At 33.5% G+C, this 26,215-nt stretch overlaps 1 protein-coding gene across 3 annotated transcripts; it reads right to left on the bottom strand.

Moving 5' to 3' along the window:
* Positions 1-12,327: 12,327 nt before the first annotated feature.
* On the bottom strand, positions 12,328-23,447 carry LOC149211676 (cellulose synthase-like protein H1). 3 transcript variants are annotated; one of them, XM_089391572.1, is made up of 9 exons: positions 23,080-23,447; positions 22,652-22,994; positions 22,428-22,571; positions 21,270-21,386; positions 20,919-21,110; positions 20,580-20,715; positions 20,068-20,234; positions 13,278-13,625; positions 12,329-13,116 (listed from the first exon to the last, which is right to left on the bottom strand). In XM_089391572.1, exons 1-9 carry the CDS (start codon positions 23,349-23,351, stop codon positions 12,586-12,588), a joined length of 2,250 nt encoding a protein of 749 aa, XP_089247698.1. In that variant the 5' UTR covers positions 23,352-23,447; the 3' UTR covers positions 12,329-12,585. The 3 variants fall into 3 exon arrangements, with proteins under 3 accessions (XP_089247699.1, XP_089247698.1, XP_089247700.1); XM_089391573.1 differs by lacking the exon at positions 21,270-21,386 and having other exon boundaries at positions 12,328-13,116; XM_089391574.1 differs by lacking the exon at positions 23,080-23,447 and having other exon boundaries at positions 12,330-13,116; positions 22,428-22,558; positions 22,652-22,817.
* Positions 23,448-26,215: the final 2,768 nt, after the last annotated feature.

Genomic DNA, 26,215 nt, shown 5'->3' with positions numbered 1-26,215 from the left:
AATCCCAACACTCAGCAAATTCAATCTCCAACTCATAAGCAAGTTCAAGGCCAAAGCTTAGCCTCTTCACAAGCTCTCCAAGTCTCTATTCCAATGTGTAATTCCTATGAAGGATAGCTTGTATTTAAAGGGAAATAAAGCCTCTAAAAATAGCGCAATCCATCAAGGATCAGTTCCTGATTGCATGCACTATCGGTGCAACTCAGAAAAATCTAAAACAAACAATACATTATCCCTGCATTCTAGTCTCAACTGGGTCTTTCTCATAATCGACATGCATGAGTTTCTGATGAGTAAATATTCAGTTAACTAGAGTAGCACTCGTGGAGTTCATTAGTGTCACCACTGACTGTTAACTCACTATTAGTTCTCTAAATCAGTTTGAGAACTAATTTAACTAAATTGACTCATGAAATTGAGTCTTCTATTTTACAACTCACAATTAACTCACACTATACTCCTACAAAGTAGGGAGAACATATACATGACTTCCAAAAGACTCCCAACTCGAATTTCCTAGGTTAAGTAAATTTAATAAACTTAATTTAACTATTTTAAGTTGCTATGAGAATAGAATTCGAATTTAATTCACAATTTAATTCAAGGAAAAATTAAACTAGAATTTCTTGTTGCCATTTCTCAACATGGTCTCTGAAATTCAAGTACATGTTGAATCATATATTGCAAGCCTACACATCAGTTTATTTGTCATCTTGATGTGCACATGACTCCATTGGAAGTATTCCTACACTTGAAAATGATTTTGTTTTTTAAGTAGAGTAGGATAGGAAAAGAAATAAAAAATTAAAAATAAGAGAAAAAAATAAGATCTCAGGTGAAAAACTCCTTTGAGGCATCTGAGATTGGCTCATTGATTGAAAACCTCCAAGAGGCGGTCAATGGGTTAGAAAAAAAGAGAAAAATAAATGAGAAAAATAAAAGATCCTAGGTGAAAACCTCCTTTGAGATGCCTAGGCAGACATACTAGTTGAAAACCTCATTGAGGCGGCTAGTAGACCTAGAAGAAGAAAAAAAGTATATCTTTTCTCCATGTATCTCTCTCTCATGAATGTAGGTGCTCTCCAACTTCTGCAAGCAACAAAAACAAGTTAGCCACCAAAAGAAAAGTTAATCACAAGCCTAGCCAAAAGAAGTCAAATTTTGACTTTCTCCTCCTTTGCTCAAATGCTCCAATAGGACTAAGGCCATGCCAATCCATCACCCTCATCTATTTCTGCCACCCACTCATCATTCTCAAACTTTTACCACTCATTTTCCTTATTGTCCTGAAATACTATAGGAAACAGAAATGCATAGAGAAGAAAACTATTTTTTTCATATCTTGAAAACCATGCATCCATTTTTCAATCTATTTTAGGGGAAGATTCATATGGATGATAGTAACATGCCCAAGAAATTTTAGCAAATTCTAATGCACAGTTTTCAAGAAATCGACCTACATCACCTACAATCATTTTTAATTTTCTCGATATTCGTACATCCATTTACAAAGTTGTTTCATGAGGAGATGCATATGGATTATGGTAACATTCCCAAGCAATTTCAGAAAATTCCAGTGCACTGTTTCCAAGAAATCAACCTCCATCAATTTCAACCATTTTTTTATTTTTTTCAAGATTCGTGCATCCATTGGCCATTTTTTTTTTCATGGGGAGGTGCATAAGTATGAGGTTCATGAGTATACCATTTAGGAGATATGGGTTTAAACAAGCTACTACAAAATTTCTTGTAGTACTACAGGATGTCTTGGTTTACTACAGGAAACAAACTAAAAGCTATAGGAAGGTACGAAAGGTGAAATAAAGTGTGGGAAATTAGTCTAATGGTGGAATAAGGTATAGGAAAGGTGAAAATCATCCATGGCCTAGCCCAGAACTCCAAGAAGGATGGATTTGACTAAGATAGCTTGCTCATGGTAATTGGAAAACAAAGGTTTAGAATCACCAAGCTATGAAGACCTTTGCAGAAGCAAACAAAGAAAATTATCACCTCCAGAGGACCATGGATCGATGATAAACTCAAAAAAAGGATGCATGTCTCTCCAACAACCATGAGGTAGGTGCAAGTATGCAATATTATTGATCTCTTCTCTTGAGCATATTATAGTTAGAAATTTATTGTCAATGCATGAGGGATGAGGTTTTATAAGCTAACGATGGGTCAACAGTCTCGACCGCCTTCATCTAGTTAATTGTAGCTCACTCCTTCACTCATGCAATGTGGAAAAGCCAAATTATGAAGGGTGATGATTTCAAGGAATGGGGACAACAGTTAAGGGAGGAAATTTCTGCAAAGGCCAAGTCACTAAAGCACTCCAAGCCCTCCATCCAATCCATATCCACTATCTATCCATCATTCAACCATCACATTTCATAAGAAAAAAGTAACATTTTTCAAGAACAAACCCTGCACTCTGTCTCACCTTGAAAATTTCTTGAAAATGCACACAAAGCACATCCTCTCCATTTTCAAAAACCTACACTACTCCCTCCGAGCCATAACATCATCCTCCAAACCCTCTACATTGTTTCTCATCACTCCCATATAGTTAGAAGACCCTGAAAGAGAAGGAATCACTGCTACAGGAAGGAAGAATGCTACTATAAGAACGAAGAAAGGAAAAAATTGTGTTAAAACCCAAAATGGTAGTGCCTAAGAGAGACCTAATTAAAATAGATAAATCCAAGGGCATTACGAAATCATCTAGGCCATAAAAGAGAAGAAGAAGGCAACAAAAGGCAAGAAGACATTCATCATCAAAATAGAACTCAAACTGTAGTGATGAAAAGAGGATTTCCAAGAGGTCTCTAATCTCTTTCTAGCTTTTTTCCAAGGCCTAAAAGATGTTATAGAATGGGGAGAAAGGCATGGAAGTAAAGTTGAGGGCCTACCCTAGGATTAGACTATCATTTATTCTGAAAATAGGTTTAAAAAGGCTACTACAGTGTTTCTTGTAGTTACTATGCGCTACTACAGGGTTCCCTGTAGTTACTATAAGAATTACTACGGGATGTCCTAGTTCTCATGTAAAGGCATTTTGAAGGTTGCAGAGGTGTCCAAATGGTGGAAAGAGGTAGAATAAGGTTGGAAAAGGATGTGGAAGACCTTTCGAAACCAAAAAATATTCAAGAACCCATATTGAATAAGGGGAAGAAGGCAGGCTAATGGTCTCAAGAAACACTGTGATTTTTTCTATGCACAAACAATTTTGGAAAAATGAGTGAAAATGGAATGAAGGTTTCAAGGGAGAGGATATGAATGAAATGGATCTACAAGCCAACATAGTTCACTTGTAAAGAGGAAAGTTATGTTTTTTTTGCTTGAAAGACTATTAAACAATCATGAAAAGAACAACTACATTTTTGTGCTTGTCCTTGTAGAACTTACAATCAAGATTCTTAAGAGAAAGGATCGAGGACTGCACAAGAGAGAGGCCACCAGGACGATGAATGAGGCACAATGAGTTCGCTAAGTTGCTCAGAGGATGAGAAACACTTTCAGCACGGGGTATGATGGGCCTCTAAATTAGACATAAATTAAGGCCCATATGACCATCCTTCAACACATTAAACCTCTCTTTTTTGAATTAGATAATGTATTTTTTACTTTAATATGTTCGTTAGGAAGGTTTATGGATAATTGCATATTTGTGCCTAATATTATTTATTTTTGTGGAATATTGTGAGAATATTGGGCAAATTATGGAGATTTGGAGGAGGAGATAATCTAGGGACCTTCTCCCTACTACATGAGGATCAATATTCAATAATAAATCAACAAGATATTCTAGAATTGTGACACAAATTGTGGAGGTCCAATGATTGAGAAAATCTAGAAATGTGTTCCCTACCATTTAATGCAGATTCCTAGTATTGTGAACCAAATCCACTGACCAAGGGATTTTGGTGGGGAAAGCTTCCTCCTTTAACGGGGAATGATTCCTAATCATTTTATATAAGTACCAAGTTGAATTTTCCTCTAAGGGTCAATTTTTATTAGTCGTCATGTGGAGAGAACTCATATTTTTGCAACTCCGGTTTCATTTTCTTGTAGTGATGTAATTGTATTGATAGAAATAATGAAGATTGGTGCCATGTTCAGCTTCTAAATCTTGGTCTCTTCCACAGAAATTTGAGCTTCCTTGGGCTTGGCCATCCTAGGTGCCTCGGAGCCCTTTTGTATCATTTACTTTCCTTCTTTTCACTTCTTATTCACATGCATCTTTTATTCTTGTTTTTTCTATTTCTGCATTTAGTATTGATGATTTCTTGTTGTAGGATTGGGTTAAATGGTTGAAGTAAGTTCTTTTTTCAAGATCACAAACATCATTTCCTCCTTGGAACAGCGTTGGAAGGTCATAATAATCATTGATTTACTTGGATTAGTTTGTTTATTCCCAAATCTTGATTTGTGGAACTCCTTTGTGTCAAATAATAGTAAATTTATGCTAGTTTTTATAGCATTGTAACAAGATTCAATCGAGTTAATTCCACTTTAATTATATCACAATAAAATTCTAGTTAATAAAAAAAATTCCCCATTGCATTTTCACTTGATTAGGTTAGGCATTCGATAGATTTACTAGCTCACTAGTTCTCGAATTTCTAGATTTTAGACTAGTAATATTTTTGTATTTTTTAGAATGGGTTAATAGAGGTAATTTTGAGTGATCCCACTTGTAATGGAGACCTAATACATCCTATTCAATAACAAAATTTATCCCATACAATTTGGATTTGATTTGCTTGGTCATTCAGTGAATTATATTTTCTTGTAGTAAATATGTTGTTTCCTATAATACTCTTCTAGCATGTATATACTTGCCCATATTCACTCAAAAAGCTTGGTTATTATCTCTTAGGGTTGAATCAAGACCCCTAGGCTTTAAATCAATTATTAAGGAATACTAAAGACCACTTAGGACCTGCATCTTTACCCATGCAAAACATTTCAACGATTTGGGCTAATGGAAAAATCTATCAACTGGATAATATAATGATGATTGACACATCAAATGAACCATGTTAATGGACCTAAACTCTTTGAAATGTAATTATTGACATTTACTTCATGATATTTACTTTATGAAATTAGAATATGTTTCTTTCCTTGTATTTTCTTTCTTGCAATAGGTTAAGGTTTCCATTTCGAGCATTTCATTTTCTGCAATTAGTTTAGGATATCATTTTATTACATTCACTACATTATATCATGGCATCAAAGGAAAGACACGTTGTATGTTGCACATATAGTGCCAATAACTCTTAAGTTTGTACAAACCCTGGTTTGATAATTAAATTTGGTAGCCTTAGGAGTTGCAACATTCTTGTTGCAATACTAAGACTTATCAGAAATCACATTTTTTCTGTAGTAAGGTCCTTCGAAAGTATGAAACATGGGTACTTCTAGGAAGAAAATTTAAATTCTGCATCCAACGAAAGCTTCCGCTCAAAAGTTGGGTAAAATCATAGCGAGATAAGTTAAAAATACGAGTTGAAAAAATAGTTTTTTTCTATTTTCCCTCCAAAATAAGATAAGATAATTGTATTTTATTATTTCCATTATTATTTATAATATTACTTGGGAGACCCATTTTAGACCTCAAAATTTCTCTAATATTTATTTGAAACTTGTCTAGAATCTGATATTTTTTTCATGTTCATAAAATATTGCATTGAAATCGTTGCTTAAAAGGACATTCTAATTGATTATAAATAAGAATTGGGTTACGAAGAAATAATCAAATATCACAAATTCATTGTTAATGTATATTCTAATATCAGTTTCATAGTTACCATATATAATCTAATTTCTACACCTATAGGTAAAATATTAAATCGATTTTAGTTTTGACAAATTTTAATATATCGTTCATTGTTACATATATTATATTGAAAAATAAACAAATGTAAAAATGTTTTTATGTAAATATTCAAAGTACATTTTTTCTTATAGTTTTTCTTCTAGATCTAAATCTCTAAGTTATATATTTCCTGAAAATTGGAAAAGTTTTTTTTTTAGTTACAATATATATAAAATATACCAAGAAACGAGAGAGTTGTATAATGTAATAACCAAATGATGATAAATAGAATAGAAACACAAATCTTACCAAAGTTATCGTTGTCTTTAACTATATCTATTCTATTTTTTCATCTTCCCTACTTCAAAGATACGAATTAGATCAAATATATAGAAATAATTTAAAAATATATATATAATTCATAGAAATCGCACATTTACAAGAGTAGATATCACATCAAAGACAATAAAACAAAAAAAATAGAGACTAAGCAAAAGGAAGGTTGTAACTTATACAAATATAAACTGGAGATATCAATACTAATACAACAACAAGCATTTTCCATGGGGATGTGTCTATTACATATAAAAAAAAATTGGACAAAGAAAACAATGCAATACCAATACTCTATGCAGAATTCATATAAAACAACATTGAAATGACATTAACATTTCTTGCGCTTGCACAACTTACTGAACAACACAAGGAAAAAAAATCATTGCACATGCTCAGGTTTCTATTACAAATTCTGAAATACTCCAATATGATGATTCTAAATCTCTCACATAATCCATATCTCTTTTTAGTTTCCCAATCCATGCAATTTTTACTTTAGCGACATAGGCACGAATGCAACATGCACTAGAAATCAATGATGCCAAATTCCAATAAGAACATGACAATAGTAAGCATAAAACATATTACTGCTCATAATGCTAAAAATATAGTTAAAAAACCAAAGTGCCTATAGAAAGGACAATAATTAGGACAACGAAAACAATTTCACGCTAAACGTCACAACACAACTTAGAGAACAAATCACTCACATAATGGAAATGACAAAACTACCACTATATGGCCTAGACTAGAAATTGTTTAGCTCAGAAATTTAGCAAAATGACAACCCTTAGAAAAATGATGACCCAGGAAAAGCATACCTAGGGAAATTTTTGTAACGAGCGCTCACCACCTTCCCCCCTTCCCGAAAGGTAATTTACGTCTTTCATCAATTAGCATCTCATAGAAAAATTTCTAAAATGATAGTATGAAAACAATTCAAACCTAACTACTACACAATGATAACATATATTGTATAAATGTTTTAGGCAATCACATGTTATCCACTTTTTGAGCTACATACCTCATTCCTACAAGGCAATTTTGTATATTATGTAAATGCTTTAATCACTTACATATAAAAGGAAGGATGCATCACTTACCTAACAGAATTTCTACATGTTTTACACGTGTTCAAAATGAGCTTATTTGTCGCACTGAAAATAAATAGTGCAATACATTACCGTATAGCTTCCAGATAATCCCTCTCATCATACAACTACCAAAACAACTATTGTACATACTGGAGAACAAATATTTTTGTAACTAACTCCCATGAAAAGTAATCAAACATGTGTTGGAAACATGCATGTTAAAAACTACATGATAAACACTTGGTTAAAGTTCCTATGAAAAGAATAACTATAACTAATGGTTTCAATTATCAAATTACCTTTTAAAATTTCAAGATATGTATTAGATACTAACTAATGATGATATGTTATTTTAAATGCTTGACCAATGCACCTGCAAAAAAAAAAAATAGAATTAGTGGCTAGAATCATCACAATACGTTTTAAAATTTCTTTATATATTTTAGATTCTAACTAATGATAACATGTTATTATTTATTTTTATTCATGATGTGTAGTAGATACTAACAATTAATAACATGATATACACATAAACCAAAAATTTCATGCTCTAATAAGCCAAAATTACTAATTAATTGATTAGTATATAGTGTTATGCAGGAGAAGGTGTGTAGAAGAAGTGCATGTACAGGGAATATATGTGGAGGTACAAATATTATGGATGAAATTTTTTGTTCCTTGTTTTGAACACTCATTCTCTTGCACAACACTTCTTCTTCATATGCATTAAAAAGAAACTTCATTTAATATTGGATAATAACTATTTCAATGAAAATTGTGAAATCATAAATGTACTTAGTATACAAGAAGCTCAAATAAAACAAACACACATGATTGACGTAATAGTGGGGACAGATAATCACACATTCTTATTTTACACTGGATATACACGTAAGGAAAACTTTTCATGCCCCAAATTTTAATAAGCTAAAACCACTAATTAATTTATTAATATGTAGTGTGCGGAAAAGTATGTGAAGTTATAAAAATTTGTGAAATAAATTTTGTGTTCCTTTCTCCTCACACATGTCCTCCTATTGTTGGTGTTGGAAATATGTAAACCAAGTGGATCTTCTCGGTGTGAAGTCTCAATTCGACCTCACACTGTTTCGAGTAGGATCCCCAACTAGAAATATAGTCAGTTGCCATTTCCTTAGGGGTTTGCCTTGGTTGCCATTATTAACATAAGAGGTTATACAACATTCTTTGAAACAAGAAAGTAAGTTGACACAATGAGGCATACAATTGTGATGTATACACAGTACTTTCATGACAGGGATAAAGAGAGTGAGCCTATAGAATAAAAATAATAGTACTATCCTAAAAGAGACACACAAGAGCATAAGAGGATCACAAGTTAGTCTGCAAAGTATTTCACAAGACAAACACGATCATAAAACCAAATACAACACACCTTCAACAAGATAAGTACCAAAGCCACCGAAATAGTTCAATTTCCTTAGTACATGTGAGCAAAACATATACCACAAACATATAAAGAATAGTCTTACTATATTCACAATACATGCATGAAAATGTGTTGGCTCATCGAGCTTCATATATTAAGTGGAAGTGCCAAGATATACAAGTACAATGCTACCACACTAGCCCCAATAGTGGAACATTAAGTCACCACTTGCTTCTCCAAAGAAATATCTTCTCTCCTATGCCAATGCTATAGAAGCCAAGGTGAAAGTTCCAGTCCCCAAGACTCCTTTGGTTGAGTTATGAGGGTTTATTTATAACAAATGGGGTGACTCTTCACCTCCCATGTAACTCTTGACCTCTCTCATGACTCTTGAGCTTCTACTATGGTTTTTTGAATTCTTACATGACCTTTGAGATTCTATATGACTTTAGAACTCAATAGTGACTCTTCATATTCCATGTGGGACCCTTGGTCCTTCACATATTTTACATTTTCTCATTTTGGAGAATTACATAATTACATTCCACAAATGATGTGGCAAGACACTATGATGCATGTGACTCTTTAGATGACCCTTGACAATGATGACATGGAACTTCATGATGAGGTGGCATTGCCAACCTTATCCCTTTTTCTCTTTATTTGCATCTTTAGATGGATCTTACATGTGCTTTGTATTCATCCTGCAAGGAGATAATTGATATGTAGTCTTCATGTGATCCCGGTCTTTGATCTTCTGTTGGAAGCTAGTGTATCTTCTTCTTCCTGTTCAAAGATAAACTTATCTTTGCAACTACATAGGTTTATTTTATCATGGTCTCCTTATTCATCTCCTTCATCATCATCCTTTCATAACAAGATATAAAACATGCAACTGAAATCCACCCATGAAAAGTCGACATTAGTCTGAAAACTCCTAGTATAATATGCTTCATAAAAAACACTAACTGGGATGGAACCGAATGCTTGATTGAGAGACTGGCTTAGGGATTGCGTAGTTGCGCAGCTCAAGAGGTCAGAGGAAATGACTGAGGCTTGAGACTATGTAGTGCACAGTTCAAGAAGGTGAGGGCATGGTGACTACGCAGTTGAGGGGCTCAAGGAGGTAGGTTTGAGGCTTGAAGTTTCCCACTACTCAATTATGGAGATAGAGAGGCCTAGGTCTTGTGCAGTTGCGCGGTTCAAGGAGTCAATCTGGAAGCTGGAGACACTCGATTAGCCTAATAAATAGATGAAAGTTTCTTTCAAGATAGATTCACTATCTTAACACATTAACAAATTGTTGAAAAAGGATATCTCAAGAGCATGCTAATACAAGAGTGAAAGAAGTCGACAAGAATTTCTCATATCTAACTAGATCTAACAACTTCCTATTCTTAAAAAAAATTATCCAACAATCCACTTAATCTAATTATCATTAACTCAACCTATAAATATTGATGTAATAAAAAGCATTAAAAACCATATAAGTTTTAATGATTCTAACAACCATATATGCAAATAATTATAACTATGTTTTTTACTAGCTAACATCATACTATTGTGAATCTTAAAAACTAAAGATATAATAATTTTTTAAAATCATATACATATATCTAAAAATTGGAAATTAAATATAGAATAATAATGATTATGTAAATTATAATAGTTATTATCAAAGGACAATAACTTGAGTGGTAGCTAGTCAATTTAATTTTCCCTCCACTCTTCTTCAGAGGAATATTAACTTGTATGACAAAAAAATTAAACATGTTGAAAATCATAACTATTAATTTTTATAAACTCTTATAAATTTTTATAACCTTGAAAAAGCACAAATATTAAAATATCTTAATATTAAGGTGAATTTAAATCATTTTTCCCAAATAAATAACAAAGATGCCTTTAAATCGTAACTTAAAGGTAAACAAAGAAAAACTAAACATTTCCTTAAGTGCTTATGTTGTCTCTACCTTTATCTTGCTCATCTCCTAAATAGTGTGATTACACATTTTACTTCTATTAAACATTTTTGACATTATGTAAAATTGTGAATACTTAGGTTGGTATGATATTAGTATATGTTATGAATAGCACCAAAACATCACAACACCGAGTTGAGAAGCATGCTTTACCATTTATGTTAAATGTTCAAAATGCTATTATATTAAAGTATACGTATTTTAATGGTTCATAGTATAATATAAACCAATAAATAAATAAAAGTTTTAAATTTTATATTTATATTTATTAATAATTTAAAATAAAATTAGTAAAGTAGTAAGTCACAAAATTTAGATTTTTTTTATATAAAAATTTGAGAAGGTGGGTAGTGTAATAAATATTTTGAAAGTTAAACCTATTAGAATTATTAGGTAGATAATTTAACATCAGATATTTTTCAATTTTAATCTTTTGAATGTGGTAAAGATGGCAAACTCTATCATCCCATGGTGGTAGAAGTTCACGAGAATTTGTTATTTTAACAATGATTATTTCTTTTTTTTTTATTGTTTAGGGAGAAATTTTTTATTTTGGAAATTTTGGTTGATCACGCTAGAATATCTTAGTTACCGTCACTCCACAATTTCTTCTCAAATTTTGATGTCATAATATTGATTATTTTCAATACTATACATATTTTGCAAAATGACCCACTCATTTATTCCCCAATGATGTAGCTAAGAGTGTGATTCCATACTTGAGCCTCAGGTGGTGTTTTTACCTAGAATTAGAAGTAATTTCAGAAAATGTCAATGTCTTTATTGTTATTTAACTTCCTTTTATACATAAGATACCTAGTCATGGACATATTTTCAATGGGGTACTTTTTACTAGAGTTACAGATAATTTCAGAAAAACTTTTGCATCTTCCATGTTATATAACTTCCTCTTATATTTATAATACATAGTCATAGTCATGCTTTCAATGAGAAAAAACTTGCTTTTATTACAAGGATAAGATAGAATGCATTTCCTTTAATCTAGAAATTTATTATACAATTCTTTTGGATCCCTTCTATCTACCTCTATAAAGATACTAAACCCCAAACTTCACATACATAAAGAATTTATTTTATCCCATATCCAAATATCTCTTAATTTACTATTGTTTTTAATTACATAATAATTTTTGTATATTCTATTTATCTTATGGTCAATGTTATAAATTTCAGTTGAGCTCTTAATGGATGTAATTTGTCAAAGATATTTGTATTATGGATTTAGTTCTTCCAAAATGTTGGTGTGGGAATTTGAAATTCTCACATGTGATTTTGTTTGGTAGGTATTAATAATTATATTCTCCTGAGAAGAAAATTTCTTCCAGAATCCTTAGTTCCTAAGATAGCAATGACTCTTGGCAAATGAACAATATCATGAATCTTGGCAAATGAACAATATCATCAGCAATAAGTACAGTAATAAACCTGGAATCAACACAACCTGTATCAAATCAAACAATAACTTTAATAAAATTATAATAAACAAAATCAAATAATAGATTTAATTAAAGTTATAATTAGAAAATCAAATTCCTACTCCACTAAAACTATACTGAAATCCATGCAAATTCCGCCTGTAAATTCTAAAACGAACCAGAAAGCTTACCTTCATATGAGGCCCTTCTTAACAAACTGTTTATTATTGAAAGTAATAAAAACAAACTGCTAAAATTCTCCTCCTTAACAAACTGTTTATTATTGAAAGTATCAGAAACAAACTACTAAAATTCTTGTTCTTTTGTTGTACAATAATTTAGCCAACGTTTCAGTGTACATAACCTCTAACGGACCATGTTCCTGGTTCAGTTTTCCGACGGGAGATAGTTTTTAAAAACTATCTTAAACAATCCTGCCTTTCAACGGGATATGAACTTCCAAATAACTTGTAAAATAATTAAAATAAGCCCGAGAGGCTAGCGCCTATAAAATCTGTGCAGAGGCAGTGCACAAAAGAAGAGCTAATGCAGCAGATTTGATGACTACCATCCAAGGTATGCCCCGCTTCCCCTTTCTCACGAGTCCTTTGACAAATGGCCACAGGTTTAATACCACCCAAATACTACAAAGATACTCTGCAAAGAACTGATCTGTTAAAATATCATAATTCCCTCCCACGAAACGTACAACAATGGATATCAAGTTTATAAATAACACTGTCGTCGGTGGAACGAATAATGAAGATGAATCAAATGTAAAGTCCCCTTTTCCACCCTCATCCCCGTCCACAGATCCCTTTGGGGTCACCACGAAAACTGTCTCAGAAAGTCCTACTAATTTCTTCACAACGTCGAACGTGCCAAATAACCACGAAGATAAGCACACGGCCAGCCACATCCTCTGCTTATTCCACCATTCTTCAGTAGAATCACCAGCGCCAATATGTTCCCACAGCTTGAATCCATAGCTGGAAACGAACAATGCACTAGCAATTGCAAAGGGAGGCTTCGAAATCTACAGGATGATCAATACTTCATGGCGTCAGGCTCATATAAATTGGTAACACATGAAGTCATGTATTGTATTAATGGTGCTAATGGTGTATTAATGGTGTTTATGTATTGTTGTATTCTGTTTATGATATTTAGTGACTTGAAAGCATCCAAAAAGCTTACCGCAGGTAAGAATGGTTTGCCACTTAACAGACAGAAAGCTGGCAAGACTGCATAGCAGAACGTCACCACTGACCAGATTCCCCATAGATTGAAATAAGCATACATCATCCTCTGGCGTACCAGAATTTTTCTGTGAATGCCCAGGAATGGGCAAAATTTACTTACAAATATTTCAAGCAGCCCAGAGGCCCATCTCTTCTGCTGGATAAGCATGTCTATACTGTTCTCTGGTGCACTTCCCAGGAATGCTGGCGTTTCAGGCCTGCAATATACAGAATACCAACCCAGGCAGTGTATTTTGAATCCAGTAATAACGTCCTCATTTGTGGATCCATACATCCATCCTACCTGCAATGGAAAATGTACGTTTCTGTTAATTCTTCTTCTGTAAATCTTGTAAATTGTTGTTAAAAAGTTGTACAAAGACATGAGGCAGTAAAGAAGAAAATCAGAAAAGACAAATCCCACAGTTCAATTCTGAATGGCTATTCAAATTTATAAATTTAGATTACATTTTTATAAAATTTACAAAAATAAATCATCATATGTGATATGATGTATATTATATTTTTTTTGTTTTCAATAAATCATAAATTGAAATTTTAATTTTAATATTCAAATTACTTTTAATAGAATTGAATTTTATAAAATGTTAATTCACAGATATGAGGAAAAATTAGTTAAATGTGGGTAGCTTTATTTGTTAGAAAAATGGAAAGAAAAGAAATCGCACATGTGAGAGCAAACTGCCCCTGGAAGCTGCACAAACTGGAGCTTACACTCTCCATCAATTAATCAAAGATGATTCAATAAATACATCACCATAGAATAGAGAGGTGGGAACAAACTCCTACAACCTAGAAACTAATACTAACTTAAGGAGTTACTTTACAACCATGTAACCATTTCACCATTAATACAATATAATATTAATTATTTTCAAGTCTCGCCCCCTTAGTGGAGAAAGGATTATGGTAAAGTCCTAACATCCCCTAAACAATTCAAACTTCACTTTCCCAAGAGGCTTTGTAAAAATATCAACCATATTGTCACATGTTTTACAGTGTTCAATAAAAATTTCTTTTTAATGGACCTTTTCTCTAACTCTAAGTATCTATGTGTTTCATGTTCTTATGAAACATTGGGTTGTTTGTCAGCTTAATGGAACTCTGGTTGTCACATTTGATGATAGTTGTGTCTGTTTGTTCTTCTCCTGCATCATGGAGAAGTCTCCTTAACCAGATAGCTTCACATGTCACTGCACATACTACTTGGTACTCGGCTTCAGCTGAAGATAAAGACACAATGCTCTTCTTTCTACTGCTCCATGCTATGACCCCAGATCCAGCACTAAATGCATCACCTGTGATAGATCGTCGATCATCCAAGTTACTTGCCCAATTAAAGTTTGCAAAACTTGTTAAAGTAACATCACATGTATTAGTGTATAAAATACCATAATCATAAGTACCATGAAGATGCCTTAGTACACTTTTTGCTGCTACCCAATGACTTTCAAGAGGTTTAGATATAAACTGGCTCAGCACACTAATAAAGTATGCTAAGCCTATTCTAGTTGTAGTCAGATATATCAGACTACCAACTAGTTGCATGTACAAAGTAGCATCCACCTCCTTAGAGCCATCATCTTTGCACAATTTCAGAAACTGCCACAAAGGTATTGATGTTGTCTTACACTATTCCATTTTGAACTTTTTAAGCAACCCTCTGACATACTTCCCTTGAGTAAGGAAAGTCTGCCCAGAGTCTCTCCACACTTCTAGACCTAGAAAATAATGTAAACTTTTGAGGTATTTCATTTCAAAAACTTGTGACATCTGCAATTTGATTTCTTTGATTAATGCATCTGCATTACCAGTAATAATCATTTCATCCACATACAAGGAAATCAAAATTATTTGTCACTATTCATCATGCATGATATATAGATTTGGATCATTCTTACTCCTATGAAAACCATGCTATAAGAAAAATGAATCAATCTTTTCGTACCAAGACCTAGGTGTCTCTTTTAAACCATAAATGATTTTTTCAATCAAAAAACTAAATGCTCCTACCCTTGTTTAACAAACCCTTCAAGCTGCATTAAATAAACCTCTTCCTTTAAATCACCATTTAAAAATGCAGACTTAACATCTAACTGGTGTAGCTTCCACTAATGTTTTGTAGCTACTACAATTAACATTCTAATAGTATTCAGTTTGGATACAGGAGAAAAGGTTTCTTCATAGTCAATTCCCTCTTTTTGTGAATAACCCTTTGCTACCAGTCTAGCTTTAAACTTTTCTATACTCCCATCTACATTAAATTTAGGTTTGTAAAGCCACTTGCAACCTATGGGTATTTTTCCTTCAGGAAATTCAACTAGTTCCCAAGTATTATTTCTAATAATAGATTCAAATTCTTCATTCATTGCGGCCCTCCACTCATGAGATTGACTAGCTTCTTTATAATTTGTGGGCTCTATAACATTTAAAATGTTTGACATTAAAGCATAGTCTTTCAATCTGGCTGGTAGTTGAGTCTGCCTACCTAATCTTCTTGGTAAGGGACTCTCCTCAAATCTGTCTACTTCAAACCTTAGCGGGCTTGACTTACTTATTACATCTCCTCCTTCCTCCTCTTTCTTTTGTTGTTGTTGTTTTTGTTACTGTTGTTGATTGTCCTCACTTCTTTCTTCCATCAATAATGGAATGTGCCACTCTCCAAGGATGTTCTCCTTATTTCCTTCCTCAGCTTGCTCATGAAATAACACATCTTGACTCGCAAAAACTTTATGATTCAAAGGATTAAACAACTTATAAGCTTTAAACTCAGTGCAGTGTCCTACACATATGCACTTCATGGCCCTAGGGTCTAACTTCTTCCTATCTTCCTTGGGAATATGGGCAAAGGCTTTTGACCCAAAAACCCTTAAATGATTCACTACGGGCTTATATCCATAAAATTCTTCAAAAGGAGTTTTAAAGTTAAGACATTTAGTTGGACTCCTATTTTTCAAGTATACTGCAGTGTTGATGGCTTCAGCCCAAAAACCATTGGATAGACATTTACCTTGAAGCATACTTCATGCGCACTCCACAAGGGTTCTGTTCTTTTGTTCAGCAACTCCATTTTGCTGCGGAGTGTGAGGTACTGTGAACTGTTGAATAATCCCATGATTCCGTCAAAGTTTCAAAAACTCTCCCAACTTGTATTCTCCCCCTTGATCAAAGGGGAGAATCTTAATGAATTTCCCTGTCTGCTTCTCCACCATATTCTAAATTCTTTAAAGCATTGAAATGTCTGGCTCTTTTTTCTGATAAAGTATACCAAGGAGAATCTAGTGCAATCATGAGTAAAGAGTAAAAAATAATATGCACCACCTAGCGACCTAGTTTGCATAGGTTCGCATATATCTATATGCACAAGCTCCAGAATATCTCTTTTCTTCCTATCAGCATTCAAAGGAAACTCTTCCCTATGAATTTTCCCTAATGCACATCCATCACAATCTAAATGAACATTCTGAAAAGCATGAAGTCCATCAACGATACCTTTTCTTTGTAGCAGCATGAGATTTTGTAGGTTAAGATGACCGAATCTCTGATGCCAAAGATTCTCGGTTGTCAATCCTGTTGAAGCCAGAGCTTGGTGTGGCATGCTCTTGACGTTCAACCTATACAAGCCTCCCACACACACTCCTGATGCAATTGGTTCCTCCTTGATGTCCTTTATGACAGTATGTTCTGAAGAATTCGACTTGCAGGTCCTGATCTGCCATCATTGAAACAAAGATCAAGTTCTTCTTGATCCTGGGTACATACATCACATTTTTAATATATCTGATATTACCATCAGGCAACATCACCAGAATATCATCATACCCCTTAATCTGATAACCTCTATCATCACCTAGATATATGTTAGCTCCACAAGCAGTTTCTTCAAAAAATTTGAACCAATGCCTATTACTTGTCATATGTGATGATGCACCTGAGTCTACGAACCATGTTTTGGCCTCATCCTCCTTAAGAGATGAAAGAGCATAATCAGCTACAAATAATCGAAGATCATGACTGTGACCTTCATCGGCAAAGTGCCCTGTGTGTTTTCTCTGTTTATTTCTAGCCTCATATGTCTGTCTCTTAAAACAAAACTTAGCTAAATGACCGGTTTTCCCACAGTAAAAACATTTAATGTCAGATTTGTTACCATTGTTAATTGGAGACATACCTCTAAATGGTCTCTTCTGAAAAATGCCACCGCCTTTCTGTCCCTGTTGTTGTTTCCCTTTGTATGAATTTTTCTTCGCCATCAAAGCAAGATTAGCACTCTGTGGTCTCAATCTGTCACCGCTCTTCTTCTTGTATTAGGATTCCTGTTAGATTTTCAAATGCATGGGCTTTGTCCCTTGCAGGCAAGCATGTGATGAACATATGGTATTCATTCTTCATCCCGTTCAATGTAATTGTGACAAGATCAGAATTAGACACCTTCTCCCCGATGTCACCCAATCTGTCCTTCAGGTCCTTGACCCGTGCAATGAATCTAACAACAGATTCATTCTCCTCCATCCTCATGGAAAACAACTTTCCTTTGAGCGATAAGACACGATTGGTGTTTTGCGTCTGGTAAAGGTTCTTGAGTGTAGTCCATATCTCACTAGACGATTTACAATCTCTGATATGTGGGATAATGTTGCCTTTAATATACATCTACAATAAGACTTTCACCTTATTCTCCCTTGTATCCCAATCTTGTATTAGGGTTGCCGTACCACCTGCCAAAATGGTCGGCTTCTGCTCATCGTTGTTGATGATCAACTATGCGCTCAATCCCTCAAGCAACTTTTGTAACTTGAATTTCCAATTGGTATAATTGATCCCATTGAGATTGTTAGTCTCGTTGAGATAAGCTTTTGTGAAATTGTTCATTTTCGACTCGTCAGATTCTAGATCTCCCAATCTTAAATCAATTCTAACCAAGCGAACAGTTACAAGCTACAGCAAAAAAAAATAAAAATAAAAATAAAAAATAAAATCTCAACACATACCAGAACCTTTGAATCGATCATAGATCTGCCACCATTCTACCATGATCTATGTGTTTGCAACTTAGATCCACCACCAATCTGGCAAGATCTGATGCACAGAACCATAAAAACACATCATCACTCCTTCACACTGAAAAACCGTGATTTTTGGGCGCAATGATCAAAATTGCTCTAAGGAAAGGTTGATCATCGTGGGTTCGACCCTGATATCTGTGATGATCGTCGCTTAAGTTACACCAAAAAACGCGATGATCGCCTTGTGCTCAGCTGGAGATACGCTAAGACATGTGAGAAACCAAAATTCTCCTATGAGTAAGGTATGTCACTCGCGACCACCTAGACTCCGAAACTGTGAACACTGGGGCTCCTATGTTGCCACTGGGGCACTGTAGCCACGAAGGCTCTGTAGCTAATAAGGATCTGTAGGTAAATCAGGCTTACCAGATCTAAGCTCTGATACCATGTTAGAAAACTAGAAAGAAAAGAAATGAATTGAATTAACCAGCAGCTCACAGGTGAGCAAGCTACACCTACACAAACCGGAGTGTACATTCTCCATCAGTTAATCAAAGATGATTCAATAAATACATCATAACAGAATAAGGAGGTGGGAACAAACTTCTAGAGCCTAGGCACTAATCTTAACTTAATGAGTTACGTTACAACCATGTAACCATTTCTCCATTAATACAATATAATATTAATTATTTTCAACTTTATTGGAATTATTTTTAATTTTTGTAAGGTATCAAAGTAAGGTTCTAAATTTACAGTTTATTTGAATTTTTTTGGTAATGTATAGTTAAAATAATGTAATAAAGAAATATTAGAAAAATTAGTTCAATAACAAAGGTAATTAGATTATAATTTTTAAAAACTAAATTATTTAAAAAAAATTCCTTAAACCATAAACTAAATTAAGAACAGATTCATAATAAAATAATATATAAATTAGAAATAAGTTATTTAATTATAAATTTATTTTAATAAAATTAAATAATTAATTTAAACTGAGATAGAACAGGATCTGTTCTCTAAGTTGTACGGCTCAGTCTGCCTAGATGAGTTAATAAATATTAGTTATCATTATTATTAAGTACTTTGAGGATTTTAAAAAATTCAAAATATTTTTTTCCTTGGATAAAAGTGACAAAAATCTTAAGATTTTTAATCTCTTAATGGTAACTGTAAACTGTTAATATTAATATGTATTTATTCATTCTGCACATCGATCTCACATTGAGAAAATATGAGATAGATTCCAGAAGAATCTTGCACTCATAACATCCTGAAAGCTACATACACTAATATTTATTAAAATAACAATCACTTTATGACACACTTCGTAAAAGGTTTTAACAGTAACTACCTACACCATCAAATGTCTATCAATTTAACATGTAACAGTAACTACCTACACCAACAAATGTCTATCAATTTTACTCTTTATTGGTATGGTATACATCACCTTTAGATATTATTAAAATAATTATATTGATCAGCCCAATAATATCAAGGCCTATCTATCACTATCTCCAAAAAGAAAATTTGGAGCATGTAACTTGTATTCTTCAGGACACAGTTCCTTTCTATAGGTGCATTGTCACGGGATTTCTTTGAATTTTGAGTTTGATCTGTGTAAACCAGCATGGCAGCCGGTTCAGTTTAAGTGGAAGAGTTATATCTAAAATGCCACTTATTCTATGCAAAGCAAGCTGGGGTTGGGTGACCCACCTCTTTACCCCAGGCAGCGCTAATTTCATATCTGCAGCTACAAACTTTTAAGGCTTCATCTATAGCCGATGAACAGGAAGAAGGGATAGCGTATTGATCTGTGTCTGTCATAATCTTCTGAGCAGATGTTGCAAGGACAGTAGACGGACCAAATAAACTTCTGAGACCTTCAAAAGAAAATGAAGATACTTTTAATTCGCTAAACACTGCCCAAAACACCAAAAGAAAATAAAAATATATAATACTCCAGGTAGTCATTTCATATCCTAGTCAACACCAGCATATGATCAAAGTTTCCATTCCCATTTCAAGATAATTGGAACATAGAGATACCATTATAATATAGTATGATAGTAATAACACATGACAGTACAGCCCATGTGGTACTGGGTGGGGTTGGTTTAGTCTATATCCATCTGTGCTGAAATCTTATCAGACTGATTATGTTGGTAATGTTTAAAATCTTATGAGGCTAAAATAAATAAATTTCTACCTGGTCTAAGAATTCTTACCTTTTCCACAGCTACCATAATCCCTTTTGTTGTATTTATCTGCAGCTGGTGGTACTCCATATAATGCTTTTCTTCTATGGAAGCAGCTTGTTCCACAGTAGAGGGGACCTTGAAGTCCATTCATTCCTTTGAATACCTGTATACAGTATACCCATCTTCCCTTGACATATACTAACATAGATCTTCCTTAATACATTGACTCTATTTTGATTCTCAAGGGTCCTTGAGAAATCCACGATGCATAAGGATGTGGATTAACAGTATCCACTCACCCAAAAACCGAATGCCCTCATAAACATTTTTCAAGGTCATTGAAAATATGGATGAACTGATACTTACCCTCAGAGATATATCATCCTTTTTAACTTGATAGAATAATTGTGGAAATTGTACAAAGCCGCACTCTCCTTCGGACTTACAGTCGAGAAAAAAGCACATAGCGTGTTGTATAGCCTTGGAATTGTTCACAAACATATCGCAGTCCAGATTGAGTATGAACGGTGCGTTTGTCATGACTCCAGACACTCTGGCCTGAAACAAGTATTAGTGATATAGATTCAACTAAAATATATTGTCTTAATAATTAAAATAAATGGTTATTCTTTTAACATTACAGTAAGGACATATATAGGAGGTTTAGAGGACTAAATAGGAATTGGGTCATTTAAAATCTCTCACAAATAGAATTACCATAACATTCATCGCTCCAGCTTTGTAATGGTGATGGACCTCGGGGCGTTTTTCTCTGGCAACGTACACCAGGTCAGGTAGAATTCCGCCTCCATCTCTATTGTTTTCATGGATGACCTGTATATAAAATTTAAATATGACATTGACTGAAACGAGTATAAATTGGACATTGACTATAAAGGACTCATCACTAAAACACATTGGACTGGAATATAATCAAAATGCAAATCTCATATTTCAGGTTTAAGATGGGTTATAAGATGAGCCGGATGGGATGCATATTGAAATAGTGAGGGGTGGACATAAAGTGGATGTTGGAATTTTTCCTTAGTCTAGATAAATTGTAGATAAATGACAATTACAGCAAGGGATTCACATATTAGTACCGGTTGGTTTGTTTGTTTTTGTTTTTCTTGTGAGAACTAAAATGATGATATGCTGCAAGTTTCATCATATTGCAGGCTATGTTTTTTGGTACTTAGTATTTTGTTTATATTTTGTTGATATGGAAAGAAAGACTCTTGTTTAATGTTGATCTATGGTTGGTAATTGTTTAGATGTTCTACATCTAGTGCCGGGTATATTTTGGCTTAGCATATCTGAATATACAAAGTAAATGACTTGCATGATATTGCAGGCTATGTTTTTTGGTACTTAGTATTTTGTTTATATTCTGTTGATATGAAACTAAAGACTCTTGTTTAATGCTGATCTATGGTTGGTAACTGTTTAGATGTTCCATATCTTGTGCTGGGTATATTTTAGCTTAGCATATCTGAATGTACAAAGTAGATGACTTATATATGGACTGTATATTTTGGCTTAAGATATCTGAATGTACACATAAATGACTTATATATGGACGGGTTAATAAATCATTATGTAAACAGTTTGATCCAAGATGAGATACATCAGATAGAGTATCTGTACTATATTTTTCTATATATAGGGAAAAAAAAGTATTTTACCCCTGCTAAAATTTATTATTTTCAAATGGGTTTGGTTAGATTCTCTAAATTTGATATATTTAAATTTAATTTATATAATAACAACACCACACATAAATTCATTTTACCTCTAATTTTAAACAGTACTACTGATCATACTCTCAGTTTTTGATAAATCCAAACTTATCTGTTCTGTTGTACGTTTTATCACCTTTACTACACTAGAGTGGTTGCGAACGCCTGAGCTACTATGAGCGAAGCCATCAACACCATTTTGGCATGTTGAATCTAATACGACTTCGCCGCCCTTCTCCGATGCTTTCATAATCCTCCTCTTCAGACCTTCATATTCATACTACACAACATTCAAAATGTCAAAATTTTCAAAATTTCATAGATAACCTATTTTCCTGCTAGATCCATAGACTCACACACCTTCATCTCCTTCCATTCGTGGAGAAAGTTCGAATCAGAACTCTTGATATGTTGAGGGCTCTCTTTGGAGAAATACATAAAAGGAGCCCTAGTTTCTATATTAAACCTCCTGCAAAAAGGCACCCATTTTTTGGCAAATCTGAAAGTTTCTACGAGAGAGTAGAAAGTGATGGGAGAAGCAGCGTCGTCTGAGACATAGCATGAGAATTTTTCGATTGGATAATCAATTGCAAGTACCGAAAGAACTGTGTTAGCAGTGATTATAGCAGGCTCTTTGAAAGGATCTGCTGTAGTGATAATAATGTCCACAGGAGGAAGTTTTGAAGCAGATTCTCCAGCATATCTGCAACATCAAGAAAACATCAAAAACTTCTAATTTATGTGTAAATAAAAGAACGGGTACAGTACAAATGGGTAATGGTATTCACCTGGATGCAAGTCTATCCGGGTAAGTTGTATATTCAACGAACAACCATCTCATGTTGCAGTCAAGAATCCATTCGAAAGCAAACCAAATCTCACAGACAAAGGCCAAAATCCAAACCCAATAAGATTCATTGAGGGGATTCAATAAACGATAGCCCAAGAAGGATAGCATAAGAGTCAAATGAAGGCAAGCATAAGCTCGATATAGTTTAGGCTTCTCTACAGTTTTTTCATATAGAGGAGGAAGATTAGTACCATTCATTTGGTTCTCCATCCTAATAACCACACTGCCGCCGGTCAGAAACTACTATTTACAGTAAGCAGAGAGCCAATGTATGGAAATATAATGAAATGAAATGAAATGATATTTTAAGGTCCACGACTAAAAATCGTCTATGAGACCATTAGTTCCTTGTTTTTAGCTCTTTGCAATTCAGTCTTTTTCTCATTCAATTGATGATGAGCTAACCCAACTTTCCAACAATCTCCTTTCTAAAAAGACAATGCCAAGAAACTGATGCTAACAGGTTCTCATAACTTTCTCTGATGTCTTTGAATGCATCACATTCCAAAATGAAATGCTTTTCCGATTCCACATCACACCAGTTCTTACCAGGCTTCTTTAGGCTTTTTCCACCGTCCTGTTTTACACCTAAATTGATGTGAAATGGCCTTTAATTGAACAATAAGAACCCTTTGCCTTTTACAAAATACTAACTCCACATACATTGAAACATATATTTTCTGCTGAAAATCATAAAATACTAACCTAAAATCCACTTTGGAACAGTAGAACTATTCTAACCAGTCAACATTGGATCATCCCCTCCGTTTCCTCACTCGTTCTGCCTCTGGAATTTACTATGTGGTGTAGAATGTGTAGCAGAGAGCCGATAAGACACTGAAGTGAATTATTAGAGAAGAAACTAGAAAGGACAGTGCCCACGTGAAGGTCTTCGTCTGGTTGTCAGGATATATCAATCATTTAACCATATTTATATTTAAAATAATATTATCATAATATTTATGATGTAACAATATTTAATTTTAAAAGAATATTATAATAATATTTATGAGGTAGATGCTAATGGATGTGGGGTGGAGAGTGTCTTAAAACTGTTTCCGTCTGCTTACTGGTGTAGAGTGAAAGCATCTCCTAACTACAGCAGGTGTTGTAATTTTAGAATCAGCTTTCAAAATAACACTCAATTTATTATAATCGATGCACATATTCTTTTAAAAGACAAGTTCAATATGCTCAATATTTGTGATTAAAGGACAAGTTCACCTGGTTGGTTCTTATATCCATACTATTTAAGATATTTAATATTGTTAATTATTACACATATAAACTTAGATAATATGTTTTCAACCTTCCCCTGGTTGGTTCTTATATCTATACTATTTATGATATTTAATATCGTTAATTATTACACATATAAACTTAGATAATATGTTTTATAACCTATTATAAATATGTATGTATGGAAAGTATTTTTTTAATTTGAATTTATATTAAAATGTTAATTATTAAGCTTAAAAATATTATTATTATTTTTAAGATATGTACTAATAAAATTGAGTATTGTTCATGAGAAGTTTAAGTTGTGCGGTTTATTTTTACAATTATTGTAATGTACTTTAAAAAATTTTAATTTTTTTTAGTTTTATTTACAGTTTTATAAATAGGTTTTTTTACGGGTGATATATATTTTATGGTATGTGATAATGATCAGCCAAATTTACATTAATATTAAAGTAAGAGTACAAGTTATATTCTTATATTAACCTTTTTTTCCTTTTCATATGTATACTTGAAATCAAGCATCCTTGTAACCTCTCTATTTTTGTTTTTCCTCCATTCCATGTATATGATTTGAACTTATATTCAATTGGGTATAGGTCGCTCTTAATTAAAATATTGTCTTCTTATTTGTGTATACATGGGCTACATTATATATGTATCTCATGAAGGTTCTCGTCCCCTTCTCCTAATGTCAACATGAACAAGTTCATTTGACTCTTTGGAAGTAACATTATAGTTTGACATTGTGAATATAGTGATAATATATTCTTTTTGACCAGCTAGATCTCTTGGCAAAATGTTACACCCCCTCCCCCTTTCACAAGGTTGATGTGCTCATGGTAAACCATTAACCATTTTTGATGTGGCATTTGGCTATGGGTGTGGGTTTTTGTCATTACCATATGACTTCACATGACATCATATGGCAAAATGGGGAAAGGTAATTGACGATTCCAATTTTCCCTTGTAAATCGACTCTAGAAATTCCCACTGTAGATCACCTGATAATGCAATATACTAAAGCAAAATACTTGATCTACTTCTACAACCAATTTAGCGGAAGCTTAATCGAATATGAGCAACATCAATAAGAACACATATAACTGATATGGAGAAATCAATCACACATAACACAGAAGAAATAACCAGGGGAAAGAACCAACCTAAAACCCAAACTCTATATTATCATACAAGCGGAAATATGTTTAGTATTACAAAAAGAATCAGCTCACAAGCCATCCTGCTCTCTCTGCAATACTTATGTTGCTCATAGACAATCAAAAGCCTCTATCAAACCTTCTCCTCTACCCTCCAAGCCTCCAATTTCTTTGTGCAATTTTCCTTAGGGTCCAGTGCAGCCACTTGTGTGAATTGGCCTCTTCACACACTCACTAACCTCTGATCCAACTACGCAATCCTGAAGAAGATAAATCCTTCTCCATGGATGAGCTTCTTTTATAGGAAAAATCCATCCAATTGATAGTACATTGTCCCTCCTCTGATCTCAGCTAGGTCTATGTCTGAACTAACATGCATGAGTTATTCATGAGAGAATATTCAGTTATCTGAAGTGCAGCAGTTATATCCAAGCATGCATTAACTAACTGAACTCACATTAATTTAAACAAACTGTTTAAATCAATCTAACTGAACTTGACTCAGTTAACTGAGCCAACTAATTACTACTCAAATTAGAACTCATCCTTATCTCTTTAACTGATGTATAAATCCCTCAATCAATGGAGAAATTGTTACATGTCCTCACATAGACTTCATGTTTGATTTTTCACAACTAATTAACTCATGGTGAATTAATTAATTTATTTTCATAT

The sequence above is a fragment of the Pinus tabuliformis genome, chromosome 1_1 (assembly GCF_031772625.1).
Source record: "Pinus tabuliformis cultivar Carrire ecotype Pingquan chromosome 1_1, CPIR1, whole genome shotgun sequence".
In the NCBI taxonomy this organism is placed as follows: Eukaryota; Viridiplantae; Streptophyta; class Pinopsida; order Pinales; family Pinaceae; genus Pinus; species Pinus tabuliformis.
The sequence above is the reverse complement of the archived record's forward strand: the minus strand, read 5'-3'. Positions and strand labels throughout refer to the sequence as shown.